Raw genomic sequence first — 22,169 nt, forward strand, 5'->3', positions numbered from 1 at the left:
TTTTATTTTTCATATTGTCAGCTGAAGACAACCAAAAAATATATACACACACACACACACACACGTACGTACATTTAAATCATGAAACACATATTTCCCAGTGATAGAGCTCATTTTAAAGTCAACCTTCCAATGGCAAAATAATAAAAATGACAAAATAATTCCCCCCATAAAGCAAATGTGACAAAATGACAAAAGAATTCTTAATTTTGGGGCTTTATTATAATTTTTCTTTTCAAGATGCTACATAGTCAAACAGAACTGGATTGGTCTTTTATGGCATAAAATTAATTCACAGTCAAACTCTCAACTAGTACTAGAAGGATTAGCTGAAGAGTCTCTCTCTCTCACTGCTCCCCACCCCCAACTGCTGGTGCCCTCGATTCTAACCTTCTGCAGCCCAATCCATTCGTCCTGACTCCAAGCTAGGTCCCCAAGGAGAGGTTAGGCTCAGACTTGGGCCTGGGTGCTAGAAGTATGAGTAATGGTTGAGAGGTGGTACAAGAACAATCTAGAAGACTGACTACTCTTCATTAAAAAAGGTAACCTAGAGTTGACTGTCACTACAGAAAATTTCCCTCCCTATGACAGCTGTTATTTACTGACCCAGAAAAACACTTCCTGACAGCTCTTCTCCAACATTCCAATAAACCCCACCTCCAAATGACCAGACTCTCCAAAGACAGAGGAGCCCACAGCCCTCCAGCAGCAATACCAGTTCACCCACCAGAGTTTGGCAGCACGCAGCATTAACTGTACTCTTGCGACAATAAGAAAACATGAGATGAAATACATTAAATAAGTTAAATATGCATTAAACATCTCTGAATAACAGTTCAACTTCACTACATGAACCAATAAAAATTTAGCTTGGTCCCTTTAAGAGAACAAAGCGCTGCCATTTATTTCCAAAGTGCTGGGTCAATCAGTCAACACACGCCTCTCACTTATGACGAGTACGTCTGATGCTGCCACAGTGCAATTCCTTTGGGCTTCTGACTCTGTTCATCAGTCCCAAGAAGCTGATGGCTTGGACAGAACTGAAGACATGGAAAGCAGCCTGGGCCGGGAGTGGGCCACGTGGGGACTACTGTGTGGAGATGACCTCACTCCCCACCACGCTGGGCTCCAGCTCCCCACGGGCCAGCACCAACAGGTGAGGAAGAGTGTCATTTTAAGAGAGGTAATCCAGCATCATGTACCAAGGCCTACCAATGTTTAAAATGACATTTACAATACGCCACTGTGGCATTACTCATGGTTTCCCTTGTCATTAATAAAGATCATTCTTTCCCCCCCAATCAGTTACTATACATTTTTAACTTTCTAAAAGATTGTTACATTATATTTGTGTGTGTGTATCTGTGTACGTGTGTGCAGGGAGGGGTAATTTAAAGGCAAGACCTGTGAGATGTCATCATACATTAATTTCTTTTTACACATGGTTATGATAAATTTAAATCCCATGATATGGTGGATCCATCAATCCAATTTACCATCCTGTGCATGCTACATCTACAAGGCAATCTTCCCAATAATTACACCAACGATAAAGAACAAAACCACCAGAGCCAAGAGCCGGGTGCTAAGGCCTTCTTCCTTCCCAGTTGGGGCTAGCGCTGAAATGGGGCTGTTGCTCTGCACTGTCTTCCTCATCCGCAGTCCATCTTCTTCCTATGGGAGCAAACGCACATTTCAAAGATAAGCCAAGGCACCAGAAAGGGGAGTCAACCGTACAGCTTAACAGGATGGGCTGTTCATGCCCAGTGTTGGACGACATGATATGGTCCAACCTCATTTTGCAAACGAAGAAACTGCAGGCTACAGAGGGGAAAGGGCTAGCCTGAAGCCACAGAGAAAACAGTCCCCTATTTTCTTTCATGCATTCCACTTGATGCTGCTAGTTATAACAGAAATCTAAACAAGGTGCTCCTTGGTTTCCCATGATTTACAGAAAAAAAGTTCTTAAAAGGGTCAACTGGGCCCTTTGCACCCTCAGCCCCACCCGCCTTTATGGCCATGTCTTTCAGATGCTTCTCTTCAACCCCAACCTCTCTGTCCTTCCTGCCTCTAATGAATAGCCTTCCTTGATCAAATCATCAATTTTTTAAATGAGAGGCATTTCCCAAGACATAAATACACAAATCATAAGAATCTACAAAGTCAACTGGACGCGGTGGCTCATCCCTGTAATCCCTACACTTTGGGAGGCTGAGGCAGATGGATCACCTGAGCTCAGGAGTTCGAGACCACCTTCGTCAACATGATGAAACCTCATCTCTACTAAAAATACAAAAATTAGCCTGAGGTGACAGAGTGAGACTCTGTATCAAAAAAAAAAAAAAAAAAAATCTAAAAGTGGGACATCTGGAAGCTTTCAAATGCAGAGCTCTGTACGTAGCTGGTACCTGATGAACTACATCCAGAATGCTGGATCAAATGATATTTGGAATATTAAAATATTGGTACACTCATCTCAAATATTTTCTACTTAATGCATAGATTTCTCATTGAAGAAGCAACATTCTTTTCCACACATATAAAGATACTTGATAATATCCCCCACCCTCCCCTTGTCCCCAAACTACATGGATATGTAAGAAATGAAAATTTTTTTCTTCCTTCACCTCCACTGCCACAACTGCCTTGCACTTTCCTAAGAATCTGCAAGTTACCATGTAGATCTATGATGCCATTTCCATGCTCTCAAAGCCAAGCCCACATCCCTGAAGAGGGACATGCATCAAGCCATTCTATTCTGGCCCAGACTCATCTTTGCTGAAAGATCTCTTGCTAATTACCTCGTCTACTCATCCCCAAACCCCACACACCAGCTGTACTTTCTTTTCTTCATTTCCTTCCATTCTCTCCCATCCACCCGAGTACCTAGTAGGTCCTGGAGACCACAGGCAGATGAGTCCCACGGAGCTGACTCTCCCTGCAATTTGTTGCTATCTCTGTGGGACATTTATCACACTGGCTTATAATAATTTCTGTGTATGTCTCTCCCTGCTATCCCATTAACAGAGAGCTCCTCAAGGGCAGGGACTGTTCGTGTTTGAATCCACAGTGCCAGGCACGTATTAGACCCTCATTTGTTGGCCAGATGACAGAATAAACCAACACAAAACAAGAAGGCAGCGTTTGGCAGGATAAAGAATCTTCTAATGTCAAGATTAGTCTGATCATATTTTAAGGATATTCTGCTCATGGGGTATGGCAATATCACCGCACAGTGATAAACAACTGGTAGTGTCCGACTGACTTAAAAAAATAACAGCAAACTACACCATTTATTTTATTGGGTTATATAGAAGCTATTTCTACCTATTTACCACTTTAAACAGCACAGAACTCTGTTTCAGAAGAGAAATACATTCAAGGAGAAGCTTCAGGCATAGCTTAGATTGTTAGTCAAAACGTAGTGTCGGCTTCACAATTTACTTACACATTAAAGAAGTTACTGACTGAGGCAAATTAAGATCACTGCAAAGGAAGAAGATGATGCCATTTCCCAAATGTTGTCAGTTCTCCTACATCTATCTCATTGTCAAGAGTAAAAGAGAAGAAAACTCATACTTTTAAAGCTGGAAGGGGCCTTAGAGGTGTTTAGCAAACTGAGGCCTAAAAGATGCTGTGACCAGCACAGATTCAGAGCTGTTTCATATTGGATGGGAGCAACTTCCACACCACCACAAGCCTCCAAGCCAAAAGAAGCACCCTCTGCCTCCCCTCTTCACCACTCAGTACAATACAACCTTCCATTGCCAACGCCAACTGCCTCATCCACGAGCTAGAGGCTCAGGTTTTCTTTCCATAATCTCCACCTCCTATCCACTGAGGCACCCCACCTCCAAGCTCATCACCACATCAACAGTTTGAGGAGCCAAAACTGCCCGGACCTATTTAGAGTCTTCTAAAATCAGAACTATACCTGCATTAAATCAGAGTATAGGTCAGTACTTACCCTCTGAAAAAAAGATTCTCACCCAAGTGAATGGGGATGGCGTGGGGTTTAAAAATGCATATTCAAAATAACAACTGCTATTTTGGTCTCAACATTTATTTTCAATTTACACTAATGGAAAGTATTTTGGGGGGTTTTGTTTGTTTGTTTTGTTTTTGAGATGGAGTCTAGATCTGTCACCCAGGCTGGAGTGCAGTGGCGCGATCTCAGCTCACTATAACTTGAGCCTCCTGGGTTCAAGCGATTATCCTGCCTCAGCCTCCTGAGTGGCTGGGATTACAGGTGCCCGCCACCAGACCCAACTCATTTTTTTTTATTTTTTATTAGACACGGGGTTTCACTGTGTTGGCCCAGCTGGTCTTCGACGCTTGACCTTGTGATCGGCCCGTCTTGGCCTCCCAAAGTGCTGGGATTACAGGCGTGAGCCACTGTGCCTGGCCGAGTTTTTTTTTGTTTTTTTGTTTTTTTTCCAAGGGGACAAGAGCTTAAACAGTTGAGAAACTTCTGATCAAGGGACAGTGGTTCTTCATTTAGACAGATCCAAGGACCCTTTTGAGAATCTGATCAAAGCCATGGAAATTTCTCCCTGGGGAGAAAAAAACAGCCAAATACCAAAAGCAAAAGAAATCTATATATTCACTGGCTCATCAACTTCCCCACCCAAGAAGCTAGTGAAAATGCCCTTGTTCTCGGTAGATTACCAGAAAATAAACGATTACCTTGAACTGCTTGTTCTCCTCCCGTAGCCTCTGAACTTCACCTTGCAGCCTCTTACATTCTTCCATAACCTTCTTCACTTCAGTGTCATCCAAAGAAGAACTCAGAGACTTAGACGCTATTGGTGTTTCTGTCTTTGATGCAGTTGTGGATATAATTTTATTTATTTCTACATCATGCTGTTCAAAAACAAATGAAAGCCTAAGTGTCACCAACCAGGTAATAAAGGACTTTTTTATGCAAAGTAGTTCTCAGCAAACACCAAACGTGGTAGCATTTCATCCACACTGTAAAATGTCACATTTATTTTTAAAATGGATCATTTTATTTGGTATCTTAATAATCTAAAGCAACTGGGCCCTAGAAATTATGGATAAGGGTAAATAATGAAGTTTGGCTGAGACTAATACTTCAAAGAAAGAGAAAAAGGGCTGTGTATATTGCACTATCAAATTCCTGCCATGCAAAAATTAGCATACTGTAATTGTGCAAACTCAGGAATTATTAGCCACAAATTACTGTCACCACAAAGATGTGAACATCCCTAGGATGTTGGTGGGGGTAGGAGGCTTGGGAGAGCTGTAGACAGAGGGCGAATTATTTTACCAACTTAGCATTTGGAAGCTGGGATGAAAGTGAAACAAGCTCCGTGTCTGCAACGTTTCATTCTTGGGAAGTTACATACTCCCCTAATTTCCCCTGCCAAGACTGAGCTATGAACCCCTCTTGAGATTTACTGGGGATGACAGCCAGTCAGTGGAGGGAGGGCATGGAAGCACGCTGCTTGTCAGGGAAAAGTAACTGACGATCATTGACCTGGGTAGCAAACTGAAAACCAGGAATCTAGCTCTACCCACCATTTTCCAGATGAGAAGAGCAGGCCCTGTGAAGCAAGGCCCCAGGCTACCAAGTCAACCTATCACAGAGCTGAGGCCAGAATACAAGTTTCACAACTTGCAAACTGACCTTCCTGTGACAGGACGTACACTGGGAAGAGGGAAAAAAAGACCACTATCCACTTAAAGAAACACGGTAATAATAGTGGTAAATGATTCAGCAGAAATAAAATATCAGGTAGTTTTGACACAAATCAACAGCATTCCCACAGACCAGCATAGATACTGTTCACAGAACACTTCAGGGCACTTCTATTTCCCAACTCCAGCTATCAACGGCTAAGACAGTTTCATATGCTGCATGTTTTCACAGTTTTGGTGTTTTTATAACAATTAAAATGTTTTCGACTAGGTTGAAGGGAAGTCCAAATTAGCATTTCAGATACAGTCTCCTTTCTTCAACTGGTCACAAGTGAGGACCATCAAGGGTGAAAGCGGACAGCCTAGAGGATGGGGCTCCTTCCTTCTCCCCGCAGGCAACACCGGAAAGAGATCACTCTCAGTGGGGGTTGATACTGCCCTCCAGGACACATGTGGCAATATCTGGAGACATTTTTAGTTGTCACAACTGGGGGGTACTACCAGTATCAAGAGGGCAGAAGCCAGGGATGCTGCTATCAATAAAAGACCCTACAGTACACAGGACAACCTCCACCACCAAGAACTATCCATCCCAAATATCAACAATGCTGAAGTTGAGAAATCCTCATCTAAAAGCAGCCTTTGACTAAGGAGACAGATAGGGTAAAAGGGGTAGGGAGGCTGACAGGGCACTCTGTAAAACAAGGGAACCTGTAAGCTTCCCACCCGTCCATCAAGCACCATGATAAAGGGCAAATTATTCCCTGCTTTACACTCACCCACTGTTTAACAGCAACCTATACCCTCACCAGGCCATAGAAGCTCTTCAGGATTTATGACATCTCAACGGCCATCGGGCTGCACTTTTCAAGGGGAAACACTGTTTGAATCAGTTGTCTTTCCCTGAGTTTTTCAAAGGCTGATTTCATAAAGGCCCACTTATTTGCTGACCTCAGCTTATTTTTTTTCTTCGGACATCAGATAAAGGAAAATAATTTGCCAACTTAAATCTTGGTTTTGCAGGAAATGGTATGCAAATAAGTATCAGCTTACAACATTCAATTATTGTTAACTATAAACATACTTACTGGTTTATCATTCTCTGCTGGCAATTCAAACACACATCTAAGTTTTGAATCCATAAGGTCTTCTGGTTTTGCCTCCTTCCACTAAAACAATTTAAATTTAATAATCAAGATATTATTAACCTGGTGGAAGAATAACTTTCTTCCTACAACTGACAATTTCAGAAAAATACTCTTAATGAGAAAGCCCAGAACTATATCAAATAAAGAACTGAAGTCTGCTGAGATTCCAATATTTGTAACATGACAAGATTAAATACACTCACTTTCTCGAAATAGTTATTACACTTCACAAACCCTGAAAGTCTTGCTGCCTGACTCCTTAAAGTCAACCAATGCTCCCCATGTTGCTACTCTATGGGAGAGGCCCATCACTGAACAAAAAGGAGTCCTCTAAATAATGTCTGGATGACCAGGCAACCTTGGCTTTCCTTATAAAAATAAAACTTGTTTTAGGCTGGCCGTGGTGGCTTATGCCTGTAATCCCAGCACTTTCGGAGGCTAAGGTGGAAGGAATGGTTGAGCCCAGCAGTTTGAGACCAGTCTGGAAAACGTTAAGGAGACGTCATCTCTACAAAAAAAATTTAAAAATTAACTGAGCATGGTGGCACATGCCTGTGGTCCCAACTACTCAGGAGGCTGAAGTGGGAGGATCACTTGGGCCCAGGAGGGAGGCTGCAGTGAGCCATGATAGCACCACTGTACTCCAGCCTGGGGGACACTGAGAGAATCTGTCTCAAAAATAATAAATTAAAATGAGAAAATGAAACTTATTTTAAAGGTATATCTAGAAAGTGTAAGCACATATTATCTGGGAGTAGTTTTAGAACCACTCTGCCAACTACCAACAGAACACATTCATTACCAAATCCCTCCTCTGTCACTGTGGCAGTGTCTAGGCTATCTCTACCCCAAGACCCATCTCCATCCCTCCAGGCTGTAGTGACAGCACCTTCCCAGCTAAATCCCATGTCCTAAGAGGATATGCTCCTGATAACTTCTCCTTTTGGCAGCAGAGGATGGGAATTACAGGGTATTCTAGGATCATAGACCAGGATAGCAGCAAGGTTATGATATAGAAAAAGAAGGCATCCCCCACCCTCCGTCCCTCCAACCCTTCCCAAAACCATGCAAGAGGCAGCTAGTGTAACACAGGTACCAAGAATCAAAAGCGGGAACCAAAAAGTGGGACACTAAGGAACTGCCACAAAAATTATGGCAGATCCACTAAATGGAATAGCATACTGCCACTCAAATGATGCTGAAGAGCATTCAGTTAGATGGAAGAAATGTCCAGAATATTAAGTGAAGAAACCACAAAGAATACTGAAGTCTGCTCCTCTGCACACACACATCTGTACACGTGTGCCTACCACATGAGTCAAAAAAATATCAGGCAAGGATCATCACTGAATGCTAAAACCACCAGGTGAGACTGCTGGCAAGCAGGATATTCACGATATTCACGTGGTCTCAAAGTATCAGATGACTCAGAGTATCACAGATTACCTACTAACCATAGGGGCAAACGTGCTTTGTGCTCTGACACTGGGGAGAGCTGGCAGTACTGTCTTAACCAAGTGATCAAACAGCATCACCAACAGCAGGACAACCTGGTATGAAATACTGACTATGGAATATTCTTGCCAAAACACATTTAACTTGAATTTAATCATGAGGAAATAATCGAACAAATCCACAATACGGGACATTCTGTAAGTCAACTGGCCTGGACACTTAAAAAAAAAAAAAAAGAAGTTCAAAGTTTGGGCAGGGTGCAGTGGCTCACACCTGTAATCCCAGCACTTTGGGAGGCAGAGGCAGGAGGATCGCTTGAGCCCAGAAGTTCACGACCAGCCTGGGCAACAGAGTGAGACCCCAACTCTACAAAAAAATTAAAAATTAGCCAGCGTGGTGGCATGCCTGTAGTTCTAGTTACTCGAACAGCTGAGGTGGAGGTCAAACCATGACTGCACCACTGCACTTCAGCCTTGGTGACAGAGCAAGACTTTGTCTCAAAAAAAAAAAAAAAAAAAAAAAATTTAAAAAAAGTTTGAAAAACAAAAGGTTTGGGTGTCCTCTACTAAAGGCAACTTTTGGAACAACTAGGAAATGATGAAAATTAATTTATCACATAATACTACTGAATTAAAGTTAATTTTTTCAGCTATGATTAATAGTATCATGGCTATACAAGAGACTGTCCTTGCTCTGAAGCATTTAGAGGTGAAGTATCATAAAATCTGCATCTTAAGCAAATAAGAAAGTTTGTGACAGAAAGGAAGCAAATGTGACAACATGTTAACAAATGGTAAATCTAGGTAAAAGTTATATGAGTGGTCACCGTGCTATTTTTTCAACTTTCTGTATCTTACAATAAAAAGAAAAGATTTTAAAATAAAGAAAAAGCAGGTTGGGGCAGTGGCTCACGTCTGTAATCCTAACACTTTGGGAGGCTGAGGTGGGCAGATCACTTGAGTCCAGGAGTTTGAGACCAGCCTGGGCAACATGGAGAAAACCTGTCTCTACAAAAAATTAGCCAGGTATGGTGGTGCGCTGCTATGGTCCCAGCTACTTGGGAGGCTGAGGTGAGAGGATCACTTGAGCCCAAGAGGTGGAGACTGCAGTGAGCTGAGATCACTCCACTGCATGCCAGCCTGGGTGACACGGTGAGATCATGTCTCCCCACTGCCAAAAAAAAAGAAAAAAAAAAAGGAAGAAAAACACAAAGCTCTTATTAATGATGGTTAGACCTAGTAGAAAAGAACTATGGGTCACTTTAAATTTTTTTTCATTTGTGTATTTCCAAAATTTCCCACAATGTACATTTTATTAAAAAAAAATGTAAACTGTTATAAAAATAATCATACAAGGAACTAAAATGACTCTTTACTGGATATGCAGTGCCTGGCCTACTACACACTCTGATAAGCAAGTGTCAGACACTAGACTGACCAGGCACTTACACAAGGCACACTTCATACTCACCATCGTGTGAGCTGCATTTTTATTCCTATTTTACAAATGATCAAAACCTCAACAGACTGAATAAAACCTGGTCCCAGCCACAATGTTAGTCAAAGGAAGAACTCAGCTCAAAAATACCCAGGCCCATGCTCTTTCCACTATGCCATGCAGCAAAAGCCAAACAGAACACACCCTTGGATCTTCCATTATTTTCTATCTGCCATGTTTCTTTGATCACACAAATTAACATGAAGTTAATACATCATGTTGCAGAAAATCAAAGAGAAGCTTTTCATAAGAATTGTTCTCATGAAAAGAAGACAGCCTATTATCACTGATCTCTCTAAAACTCAAAAATATCTGGCCTCCCCCTTCATTTTCTGCCTACAAGTGAAACACCAGTGGAGATGCTTTTCCACAACTAAAACAAAAGACTATGTGGCGAAATAGGGCATGGGGTGGGCTTGGCCTGAGTTGGTATGAAACTCAGTCAGAGGAGAACTGCAGTATGGTGTGAGGAACAGCAGACTCAGGTGGGCAGGCCTGCCATGAATGACTCGGGGCCCCCCTTTGGGCTGGCCAAAACTGAACAGCAATACCAGTGGTATGAGGCAACCCTGTCCTGCTTTCCCGAACTGTAAGGACAAACGCATCTGTCCCTGCTGGGGCTGTGGGTTGTACCGTACATTTCAATTCAACTCCCAGCCCCAGAATGCCTATGGACTTACTCAAATGTATAAAAAGCTCGTTTTGGTGGGAATGTCCATTATACTCTTTTTTTTCCAAAACCATCACTAATATCACTTATTTCTTTTATAAAAATGAAGCCATCTTAATTTTATCAAAATTAGAGAAAAGTTAAACATATATTTAAGCAGGGGGAAAATAATCATATTTACTAGAACAAAGCCACACACACGTATGTCTAAATGGGTGAGGACATTCAGCACTGACATTCTCACATGGCTCTTGAGTTTGTGGGGGATAAGAAGACACAGTAAGAAAAGGCGGGACAATGAAAAGTATCCTTTTCTGTCGGGGCAGAAAGGAGAGGCGAAAGGAGGCCATCCCTAACCATTCAAGACACCAGCCACCAGCGCAAGGAGCTGCTGAAGCACACTGAGCTCAGAAAGGTCAGAAAGAACAGCCTTCTAGAAAGTCACATAAAATGTTAAAATTATTCCTCAAAGTTTTAGAAAAACCATTAAGGTAGTTAAAGTACAAACCTCCTTGAAAAAAAAACTATTCCCTTTTAAACAATTTTGACATATTTTGAAATGCATGCACCCACAATTCCATATCTAATTGTTTTTTTAAATTATTATTACTGAAAAAAATAAGAAGCATTCAGTACTTACTACTGCTTCCATATCTGAAGTGTCAGTTGGAGCAAACATAGACTGAACCATAAACTTGTGTTTACTTTTCTCATTGGGATCATAATCGAAAGGCTGTAACATCACTGAGAAAGAAAATATTTCATTAGGAGGGTCAGAGCTTGGTTGTCAGTGCCATTTATTATGCTAATATTTGTACTTTGGTTGTAAAGCAATTTACCGGCATTCTCTTATCTCTTAGGATGGACGCCCCTGGTGGAGTAAGCAAGGGTGACTAACATCTCCATTTTGCAGGTCACCAACCTAAGAGCCACAAAATCAGGGCATGACAGAGCTGGGAATAAGGCCGAGGACCCAGTCTTCTGATGCCTACTCCATGGATCTTTCACTACTGCAAAGGCTACCATACATGTCTGCTATAGGCCTTACAGAATTGGGAAACTGGGTAGCAACACCATCTGCCTGTTTTGCTCAAGAAAACATATCCAAATGATATTTTCAGGAATTAAACGGAATAATCTAAGATGTTTGAGAACATTTAAGGAACTGTTTTAGCTTCTCTCCAACCCATTTCTCATATAATTAATCAAGGTAATCCTTGAAATACAATTTTGCCAATACAATACTAGAAAATGTTTACAAGCAGGACACTCACACAGCAGGGAAAACAGTATCAGCTTACACTCCGCTTTTATTTCCCTAAGAACCTAGAGAAATCTCACATAGAGGATCCTGTGGATGAGTCACACCCACTGCATGGAGGAAGATGCCTTCCTACCCCAACTGGCTCCCTTCAACCTACTTCCTAGAGTACAGCTGGGCCTACTCCTATCAAATGATGGCTGCTTTAAAATACATTACTTTGCTACAAGGTTTTGGCTAATCCACACATCTAGTTAAGTTCCCTGAAACAACTTCACATGCAGGGAAAGCCTACTGTGGCCTTGACCACAACAATGGGCATGGACTGAGTGTTTCCATGTGCCAGAAACTGGGCTCTGTCCCTTACGTCTACCATTATCTCATTTAATCCTTAAAAAGTAGGTACTATTGTGGGGGGAGAGGGGCTATTCCAGTGTCTACTTTTCAAATGAAAGGAATGAACACTGAGAGGTGAATGTGCCCAAGGTTACACCTTGGTGGAGTGCACACTCAAATCCAGGCAGTTGGTGTGGAGACCTAAGCTCACAGCCACCACAAAGGACTGGTGCCTTGTCCTCTGACAGTACAAGCCTTACACTTCTCACCAGCAGGGCTTCTACTACCTTTCTACTGGGCCCTCATCAGCATTCTCTCACCGTGAAACCCCAACTTAGAACTTCCCAGGTGCTTCCTCTAGAGTCACACAATCAACCACAGTCAGCAGCAGATAGAGAGCAGGATAGCCCTGGTCTACAAATGAAGAATCTGGGATTCCACAAAGTGAAGTGGCTCCCTCAAAGTCACAATATCAGGAAGCGGCAACACTGGGACAGAGCCAAGACTTGATGACTCCAAGTGCAGTCTACACCCCTTTCGCCACACTAGTCACTCCAACACGGGCTAGATTTGTATCTGGCACCCAGGCCCCATGACAAAGCTAATGGAACAATTCACAAAACAGGACAGAAATACCAGCTTCCCCCATCCATCTCTCAGGGATGCAGTGGCACTTTCCATCATGGGAACAGAGAAAGTCCACTGAAACCTAACCATGCACCTGACTTCAATGCACTGGTGTCCCTAGTCACCCAGACAGCTTCACTGCCCACAAGACCCACCTGAGTGCCCTGAGCTACAGGAACCCTTGCTGGGAGACTTCTTCAGGACAAAATTCAATAACTGTCAGAAAGTAAACCTTTTATCAACGTAACTCTTTCTCTGGCATCACTGAACTGGCAAGAGCTGAACTTTCCTATAGACAGACCTGGAACATTTACCTACCTGGGCTTGACACTTAACCTCAGGGACAAATGACCAGACTGGAAGGTCAATGCTTTTTCTGAAAGCTAAATTCCCAATGTGTTTTTTTGTTTGTTTGTTTTTTGTTTTTCTGCCCTCAAGACTGCAATAAGGAAGACACACATTATAAAGTAAAGAACCAGTGTCTTCACATACGCTGTGAACCTTCCTAGACAGGGACTGTCAACCTTCTTTGGAGCTGGGATACACTGTTAGATTAACATTCCCTTTCTAAAATTAAAGTAAATTCAGTTTTAAGAATTTCAGGTCTTGCTTGGCTGTGACAAAATCATGCTCTGGTATTTTTCAGTTTAGGAAAGAAGAGAACTTTGACCTGAACTACTCTTAGATTTTTGGCAGGGCACAGACCTAGTAGTAAACACTGTCTCCCTTTGAGCCTCTGCTCTCCCAGCTGTGAACAGCTATTGCACCATTCCCAAGTCTACCACTCTGGAGAGCTCTGAGGAGGAACAAGGTTTATTTGTAAAGAGCCCTGATGCTCACATGACAGCAATCTAAGGAAAATGCTAATTTTTAGAGAAGCTATTTAGACAAACTAAAAAAAAAACCAATGGATCCAGAAAACAGAACACACCCCCAAAAAACAGCCCCAGGAAGCTCTGCGTGCCCCTTCCCATTCATCACCTTCCTAGAGGCAGTGGGAGTAAAAAAGTACAGCCAAGGGCACTGTGTCCAGAGCTCTGCCTGGGTTCTAAGAATGCCCCAAGGGAAAACAGGCCTTTCCTTTCCATTTCTCCACCATCCCTCAGCTTCTTCATCCCCAATACTTTCATGATGGCCCAAGAAGGAAAGAAAGGAAAAGAACCTTTACGCATGTCTCCTGTGTAATAGGTACCATAGAAGGCAAATTATCCTTAGTTCTCCCATTTACGACTCACAACAATCCATCAAAGCAGCACATGTCTCCTTTTCAAGATAAAAGATAAGGGCTGCCAGGCATGGTGGCTCACACCTGTAATACCAACACTTTGGGAGGCCAAGGCGGGAGGATCACTTCAGTTCAAGACCAACCTGGGTGACAAAGCAAGACCTCATCTCTACCACAAAAAAATTAGCTGGGCATGGTGGCCTATACTTACAGACTTTTCCAATGAGATCAGCAGGAAAAGAAATGAATGTGATGTTTTTGCAAGTGTACGATGCAATATGCCAACATTTGGAAGCTCTGCAACACTCGGCAAATGGTTTCCAAACAGTCCATGCATGATATCACAAAATCCATTCAAAGTACAGGAGAGACTGTAGTCCCAGTTACTTGAGAGGCTGAAATTGAGCTGGAAGGACTGCTTGGGCCTGGGAGATGGAGGCTGCAGAGAGAGAGCTATGATAGTGCCACTGAACTCCAGCCTGGGTGACAGAGCAAGACCCAGTCTCTTTAAAAAAAAAAAAAAAAAAAAAAGATAAGGGCTTAGAAAGGCGCTAAGTGGGCTCACCTGGGTCCCATGGCCAGCATATTAAACAAGAGTGCCAGGGCTCAAACCCAGCTTTGACTCTAGATAAAAACAATTTACAGTAGTTATTGCCAATGATAAAATACAAGCTTTCAGGCAAAAATTATAATTGTGGAAAACTTATCTGCCAACCACAGCTTCATGGTTCTGCAAATACTTACAGACTTTTCCAATGAGATCAGCAGGAAAAGAAATGAATGTGATTTTTTTGCAAGTGTATGATGCAATATGCCAACATTTGGAAGCTCTGCAACACTCAGCAAATGGTTTCCAAACAATCCATGCATGATATCACAAAATCCATTCAAAGTACAGGAGAGACTGATGTATTTTAGTGAAACAATGTTCAAAAAGTCACAGACATGGCTTCAGATTCCACATCATACTAACAACCTTGAAGAAAGTAACACTTGTCAAGTTTTGGTGTAGTATTGAAGAATGTTCAGATTTATCTGAAAAAGCAATTAAACATACTCTTCCCTTTTCCAACTACATTATTTGTGGTGAAAGCAGTTTTTCTCCATATGCATTCACCAAAAGAACACATCCTAACAGACTAAATGCAGAAGCAGATATGAGAATCCAGCCTGTCTTCTATTGAAACAGACACTAAAGAAATTTGCCACAGGGCGGAGTGGCTCACGTCTGTAATCCCAGCACTTTAGGAGGCAGGGGTGGGTGGATCACCTAAGGTCAAGAGTTCCAGACCAGCCTCACCAACATGGTGAAACCCTTTCTTTACTAAAAATACAAAAATTATCTGGGCTTGGTGGTGCATGCCTGTAATCCCAGCTACTCAGGAGGCTGGGGCAGGAGAATCGCTTAAACCTGGGAGGTAGAGATGGCAGTGAGCCAAGATTGCGCCACTGTACTCCAGCCCGGGTGACAGAGCGAGACTCTGTCTCAAAATAAAAAAAAAGAAAAATGAAATTTGCAGGCCAGGCACGGTGGCTCATGGCTGTAATCCCAGCACTTTGGGAGGCCAAGGTGGGTGGGTCACCTGAGGTCAGGAGTTTGAGATCAGCCTGGCCAAGAGGCAAAACCCTGTCTCTACTGAAAATACAAAAATTAGCCGGGCATGGTGGCAGGCACCTGTAATCCCAGCTATTCGGGAGGCTGAGGCATGAGAATCACTTGAACCTGGGAGGATGGAGTCTCACTCTGTCCTTCATGCTGGAGTGCAGTGGCAAGACTGTGCCACTGCATTACAGCTTGACCGACAGACTCCATCTCAAAAAAAAAAGAAAAGAAATTGGCAAAAAATGGAAAACCGCATCAAGTTTCAGTCTTCTCACTAATTTTTTTGAAAACTTATTTTTCATTAAAAATGTTACTGTTAACATGTAATTATGTTATTCTTAATTTTACAAATTTTCAGTTTAATTTTTAATATAATATTGATACACCCCACAAACCAAAAGCTTTTGGGTCCTTTTTTTTTTTTAAGAGATGGGGTCTTGCTATGTTGTCCAGACTGGCCTCCAACTCCTGGGCTCAAGTGATCCTCCCACCTTAGCCTCCTGAGTAGCTAGGACCATAGGTGCCTGCCACTGTGCCCAGCTGCGTCTTCATTTTTAAGAATGTAAAGGAGTCCTGAGACCAAAAAGTTTGAGCACTGTTATGCTACAACAAATGGTCTCACAGGCCCTCCAGAAGGTAAACAATATGGTTAAGTAAGTCAATGCGGTTAAGTAATAACACACTGGTACCCGTCTTGATAGAATCTGCAGTTTACAAAGAGAAAGGAGATTTACACAAACCAGGTCTTGAGTTTTCAGGACGTACCTGGCCCTCAGGTGAAAATAGAAGCACATATGCATGCACACACATTCCTTACGGAAGGAATGGGGCATTACCTATGCTCCTCTAATCAAACGCCTTTGCAACTGCTTGCTCTACCTCCACAGAAGGGCACTGTCTGAGATACACTGCCCCCTTACTGCAGACCTTACAGATGTCACCAGCACAGCTCCAGGCCTAGAACATCCTACCTACCAAGTCACCACAGTGTAGACATGGAAGGACCATTTCATGGGCAGGGGAGAAGACATAAACAGGCATGCAAGCACACAAGGCAGTGGGTGTAAGCAATCACTTTAACGGAGCCCCGGCGACAGCCTGAGGTAGCAGGTCCAACAGCCCTTCTACAAAAGCAGAGGACTGAGCAGATATATACACAGATGCCTAAATACACTGTTGAATGGAAACTTTTCAGTTGAAAATAAAAACTGTGCCCTACTGGCATGTCAACTTTCAGGAAGTTCTAGGTATAAGGTGGGTACTTATGGGAGGTTTTGATCTGATAAAAGGTTTTGCTTTGAAAAAAAAAAAAAAAGTCTAACAAGCACCATGGTATATGCTTCATTTTTTAAATCTCAGAATCTCATCTTTGAAAAGAAATCTCTTCACATTTTTCATGCCTACAATCTCAGCTCAGGCCCCAAAGAGTCACTTCTATATTTCTACCAGCCTGGAACATCTAAGGGGGGTGCTTGCCACCACCAGCTCTCCTTGGCTTGTGGGCTCCTACATCAGTGAGCCACAGTGAAGATCTAGGACACCCAGATTCTGTGAAACTTCATAAACTCCTGGAGTACCTCGGTATCCACATCCTGCTTAACATGGCCCCTAACTCACATCAAATAGTTTGTATTTTTCAGCTACTATCATCTCATGTCAAATTCAATTTGCTCTATCCTGTTAGTGGGAACTTTATAAAAACATGACAGAATGCTACTAATCATTAGTTCTTTCAGCTCCATACGTGCAAACTGTGACAGAAATTATGTAATTTTTCCATGGCAGGTTATAAAACAGTTTCCCATTAACTTATTTCACTTTCACTTTTTTTTTTTAAAGAGATGGGATCTTGCTAATGTTGTCTAGTCTGGCCTCCAACTCCTGGGCTCAAGTGATCCTCCTGCCTTAGCCTCCTGAGTAGCTAGGACCATAGGTGCCTGCCACTGTGCCCAGCTGTGTCTTCACTTTTAAGAATGTAAAGGGGTCCCGAGACCAAAAAGTTTAAGCACTGTTATGCTACACCAAATGGTATTCACCAGTATCTCTTCACTTGAATACCAGAGATACTGATGATAAAGCCCTCTTAAATGAACCATCTATCCTACTTTTAAAATGTATCTGCTGATACTACATTAAAAAGAAGTCTGTTACCAGAAGACAGCCTGGAAGTCAGGCCACTACTTATCCACATTAACGCTTTGTGATACAACGCCTGTTGTATTACAGATTGCAAACTGGGATCCTGTTAAGAAAGGGCCTTTGGGGTCATAAAACATTGGATCAATAAGATCAGAGTTTCCTCAACAGAGAAGAAATGCAGAAGATACGCTACTTAAAACATATACACACACCCCTTGGAGAAATGATGACTTGATTAAATGCAGCATAAATGCTGCTTCTGAGAACCCAAGCAAATCACAGATCACTTTCATCTGCATCATAATGGTAACAGAGCAAATAAAGTCTAACAAGCACTATGGCACATGCTTCACTTTTTTTTAATCTCAGAATCTTATCTTCGAAATCTCTCTCTCCACATTTTGCGTGCCCACAATCTCAGCTCAGGCCCACAGATCTTTCTAGATTTCTCCCAACTAAGAGATTTTTCCAAGTTTCTTCTAGTTTCTTTCCCAACCAAATCACCCTGCCTAGTCCCTACAAACTCCACACATTTAATCTTACCTTAATACCCTACTTGTATCACGTTAATTCCTCAAATCAAAAACCTCCTGTAAGAGTAACTATGTCCTAAGTAAAAGGCAATCAGTTCAGCTTTTCACAATCTGGCCCTTCTTGGATTTCTTGGTATCTCTTATTGGAGGCCTCCCTTCTGCTCCAACAGGTGTGCACGTCACTCAGGCTACACACCATGCCCCTATGTCCTTAGACCCAGTGACGCTCTCCGATCATCATCAAAGTCTCCTCTTATCATGTGAGCCCTCCCTGACACGTTTCTCTTGATTCTCCCTTACTCTACTCACATGTCAATATACCCCATCTTCCAGGACTTAATCCTCTGACAGAACCTCTGTAAGGAATATGCCTCTGTAAGGCATGGTGGTGCATGTCTGTAGTCCCAGCTACTTGGGAGGCTGAGGCAAGAGGACTACTTGAGCTCAGAAATTTGAGGCTACAGTAAGCTATGAGAGCGGCATGCACTCCAGGCTGAGCAACACAGCAAGATCCCAACTCCATAAATAAGTAAATAAGGCCAGGCGCAGTGGCCCACACCTGCAATCCCAGCACTTTGGGAGGCTGAGGTAGGCAGATCACTTGAGGCCAGGAGTTTGAGGCCAGCCTGGCCAACATGGTGAAATCCCATCCCTAACTAAAAATACAAAAAATTTAGCTGGGCATGGTGGCACACACCTCTAATCCCAGCTACTGGGGAAGCTGAGGCACGAGAATCGTTTGACCCCGGGAGGCAGAGGTTGCAGTGAGCTGAGATGGCACCACTGCACTCCAGCCTGGGTAACAGAGAGAGACTTTGTCAAAAATAAATAAATATATAAATATAATAAAATGTAAATAAGAACCCTGGAGGGAAAAGTTCTCAAACTTCAGTGAGTATCAGAATCACCAGGAATGTTTGCTACAACACTAACTGCTAGAGCCCACCTCCAGAATTTCTGTGTTAGCAGGGGTGGAGTGAGAATGAGCACTCCCATTTTTAACAGGTCCCCAGGTGGGCTGCTGCTGCTGCTGCTGGCCCAGGGCCTGCACCTGGAAAATCTGTGCTGTACTATACCCCTAACAGCATTTCATACCACAGTGCCTACTGTGGGCACCTCACTTTGTTGGAAGACTGTCAACTCCAAGACTCCTAAGCTTCTACTGACATGTTTGCCTTTTCTCCCCAGTGAGACTGAGACCAGAACTTCATGTTTTAATAGCTCACATTCTGGGTGCTAATTTGCATTTTTTTCATTAGCTGACAGGTTTGCACCTTCTTCTCTTCCAACATTCAAAGCGTTCCTGAATCATGCTCTCCCTAGAAATATCCTTGGAGAAGCCCAAAGAAGAAACCCTCCTTTACCCCCACCAGCTGGCTTTTCTTCTGTCCTACTTCCCAGAGTCACTCCCTCCCTTCCAAGTGGGCAAGATAGGGCTTCCAGCTTCTGATGGCAGTGCCCTCAGTCTCGCACTCCCCATCCTCTCACAAAGCCTGCATCAAGACTGTCCTCTACCATACTGTGCTTATAGGATCGGAATGAAGTCACTGATCCACTTTTTTGAGACTAATCAAAGACACAGATACATAAATGCCAAGCAGAGCTCCTGATGAGCTGGTGATAACCAGCATTACCTAAACAAGATGATATAATTCTAGCCTAAAGCAAAGAAGCTGGACATTTTAGACTGTGAGCAAATTTATCATTTCCTTTAGGGTCCTCAAAACATTGAGATCATGACCACCTTGGTGGACCTCTGCCTATTCAGGGGCCCATGGATGGAACTCTGAGTCTAGCAAGTAAATAATGAATTGCATTTACTAATAAATCAGTTAACGCTGAAGAGTCTTTGTGTTCTCTACAGGATTTTCCAGTTTCTGTATTCTGTCTTAGAAAACAAACTCCTCACAGTCTGATTAATTTATTTGTGCAGAGACTAGTACAAATGTGCTGACAGTGAGGTCTCCTTTCTCCAGTATCAATGGAAGATGAGGACTGCTATCTACAGGCACTGGCCAAACAACAAGGCTTATTCACTCTTTTTTATAAATATCTTTTAAAATGTAAATCTTTTTCAAAAATCCAACATACTTTTCAGTCTCCTCTAACATTTATAACGGAATACAACATACCCCTTTTCTGATTACTCTTATGTTGTGACATGAATCCCCATTATATACCATCTTAGTGAAACCTACAAGCTGTGTCTCTTGGGGTTGATCACCTAAAACATGGAGAACAGTTCCCCGAGGCTTAAGGAATTCCAGCTCCCCACTGTTATTTCTGAATGCTCTGCACTTGCTCTCTGTGGTGTTCTTGCCCAGCACGTCCACTGTCTGCTACGCACTGTCACATGGGCCACTTTCAATGTGGCCACCTCTCTACCCCTTTCCCTTTATTCTGATCTGTGATGGGCTGGCAACCAGGACAGGGTTAACAGTAAGTCTAAGGTAAGAATAAACAAGACAGCATTCAAGACTGGAGAGCCCTCAAGTGTGTAAGTATGCAAGGACCCGTAATGAGCAAAAAGAAAATCACTTTTGGCTTCTTAAAATTTTCTTTGCTTATTTTTTGCTTCTCAGTTATGCTGGACATAGTTGAAGTTACCTTCAGCTAACTGAAGTAGACGAAATGTGTAAGTCCTCTCGATCTTGATATTTGAAAATGTAAAGAATAAACTGTGTCATAGTCACAAGAAAAGTAACAATTCTTCATTAAAAAGCTAAGTATTACAGTAAACGTGTAAAAACCCTTAAAAGCGTAATTAAGCTGAATTTTGTTGGCAATTTTCTTTTTTCTACTTTTGTTTAACCACAATCTCATCTGGTGAAAAAGATTAAAGACATCTTTTAAAGTATGAATGTGAGTTGTTGTTATCTGAGAGTAATAAGCCTGGTTCATGGAAACCACTTACAAAAAAGTTTCGCTTATCAGAGACTTTCAAAGCAAACAATCAAACTAAGAAGAATGTTGCTGTTAAGAAGCCCAAACACCCCAAATGCAGCTCCCACTATCAGTGCTTGATGGACAAATATTTGGCTTCTTTGTCTAAGGGTTCTGTGCGCTTATACCCTAGTGCTAATCACCTGAAAGGTGCACCCCGGTTGACTGGTCCAGGGCCACCAAACAGCTACATTAAACCGAGTCAGGGAAATCTTAAAAGGATTAATTATTAATCACAATACTATCCATTTAAATTAACTGATCAATGTTTCCATCCAAGAAGAGCTGCTGATGTTCATGCTCTGTCCTGAGGACTTTTTTTTTTTTTTGAGATGGAGTTTCCCTCTTGTCGCCCAGGCTGGAGTGCAACGGCACGATCTTGGCTCACTGCAACCTCCGCCTCCCGGGTTCAAGCAATTCTCCTGCCTCAGCCTTCCTGAGTAGCTGGTATTACAGGCATGTGCCACCATGCCCAGCTACTTTTGTATGTTTAGTAGAGACAGGGTTTCTTCATGCTGGTCAGGCTGGTCTCGAACTCCCAACCTCAGGTGATCCACCCGCCTCGGCCTCCCAAAGTGCTGGGATTACAGGCATGAGCCATCGCACCTGGCTGTCCCGAGAATTTTACTGGAAAAACTTTATGCTTTAAATGTGATTGAAAAGAGTGCTGAAAAGGGCTGTATGTCAGGAATGAATACTGCTCCTTAATTCTTTGAATTCTAATTTAAAACACAGATTCAGACACTGGGAGTTTTGTGTTTGTCTTTAATTCATTTTCAATTCCCAAGGTACACTTAGTAAAGTACATCTGTACCTAAATATTGGTATCTTTAATGACTCTTTCCAATGGCCCCCTCCACACACAGATATTTTGCATTTCTAATTTGCTTGGTACACAGGCACCCAATGTACATAATTGAACTACAAATGGAAGTATGCTTGCTACTTTAGTGAAATTAGAATTCAGTGACGGTTATAAAAATATTAAACTTAATATCATATTACAGGAAGCGTAAGTATTTTTGATGGGCCCATAATTTTACCACTTCACCTGCTGTATCCGCTGGCAAA

General features: G+C 42.4%; 1 protein-coding gene across 3 annotated transcripts in view; it reads right to left on the reverse strand.

The window, feature by feature from the left end:
- Nucleotides 1–200: 200 nt before the first annotated feature.
- Nucleotides 201–22,169, reverse strand: part of VAPB (VAMP associated protein B and C) — a 55,913-nt gene continuing 33,944 nt past the window's right edge. The window contains exons 3-6 of one of the 3 annotated variants that reach the window (XM_017852099.1): nucleotides 11,072–11,175; nucleotides 6,750–6,830; nucleotides 4,687–4,863; nucleotides 201–1,674 (exon numbers count right to left, since the gene is read on the reverse strand). In XM_017852099.1, the coding sequence (XP_017707588.1) occupies nucleotides 1,516–1,674; nucleotides 4,687–4,863; nucleotides 6,750–6,830; nucleotides 11,072–11,175 (521 nt within the window). In that variant the 3' untranslated portion in view covers nucleotides 201–1,515. The remainder of the gene's footprint in view (nucleotides 1,675–4,686; nucleotides 4,864–6,749; nucleotides 6,831–11,071; nucleotides 11,176–22,169) is intronic. The other 2 variants (XM_017852100.1, XM_017852101.1) reach the window with 2 other exon arrangements.

The sequence above is a fragment of the Rhinopithecus bieti genome, unplaced genomic scaffold (assembly GCF_001698545.2).
Source record: "Rhinopithecus bieti isolate Rb0 unplaced genomic scaffold, ASM169854v2 scaffold_33652, whole genome shotgun sequence".
NCBI lineage: Eukaryota > Metazoa > Chordata > Mammalia > Primates > Cercopithecidae > Rhinopithecus > Rhinopithecus bieti.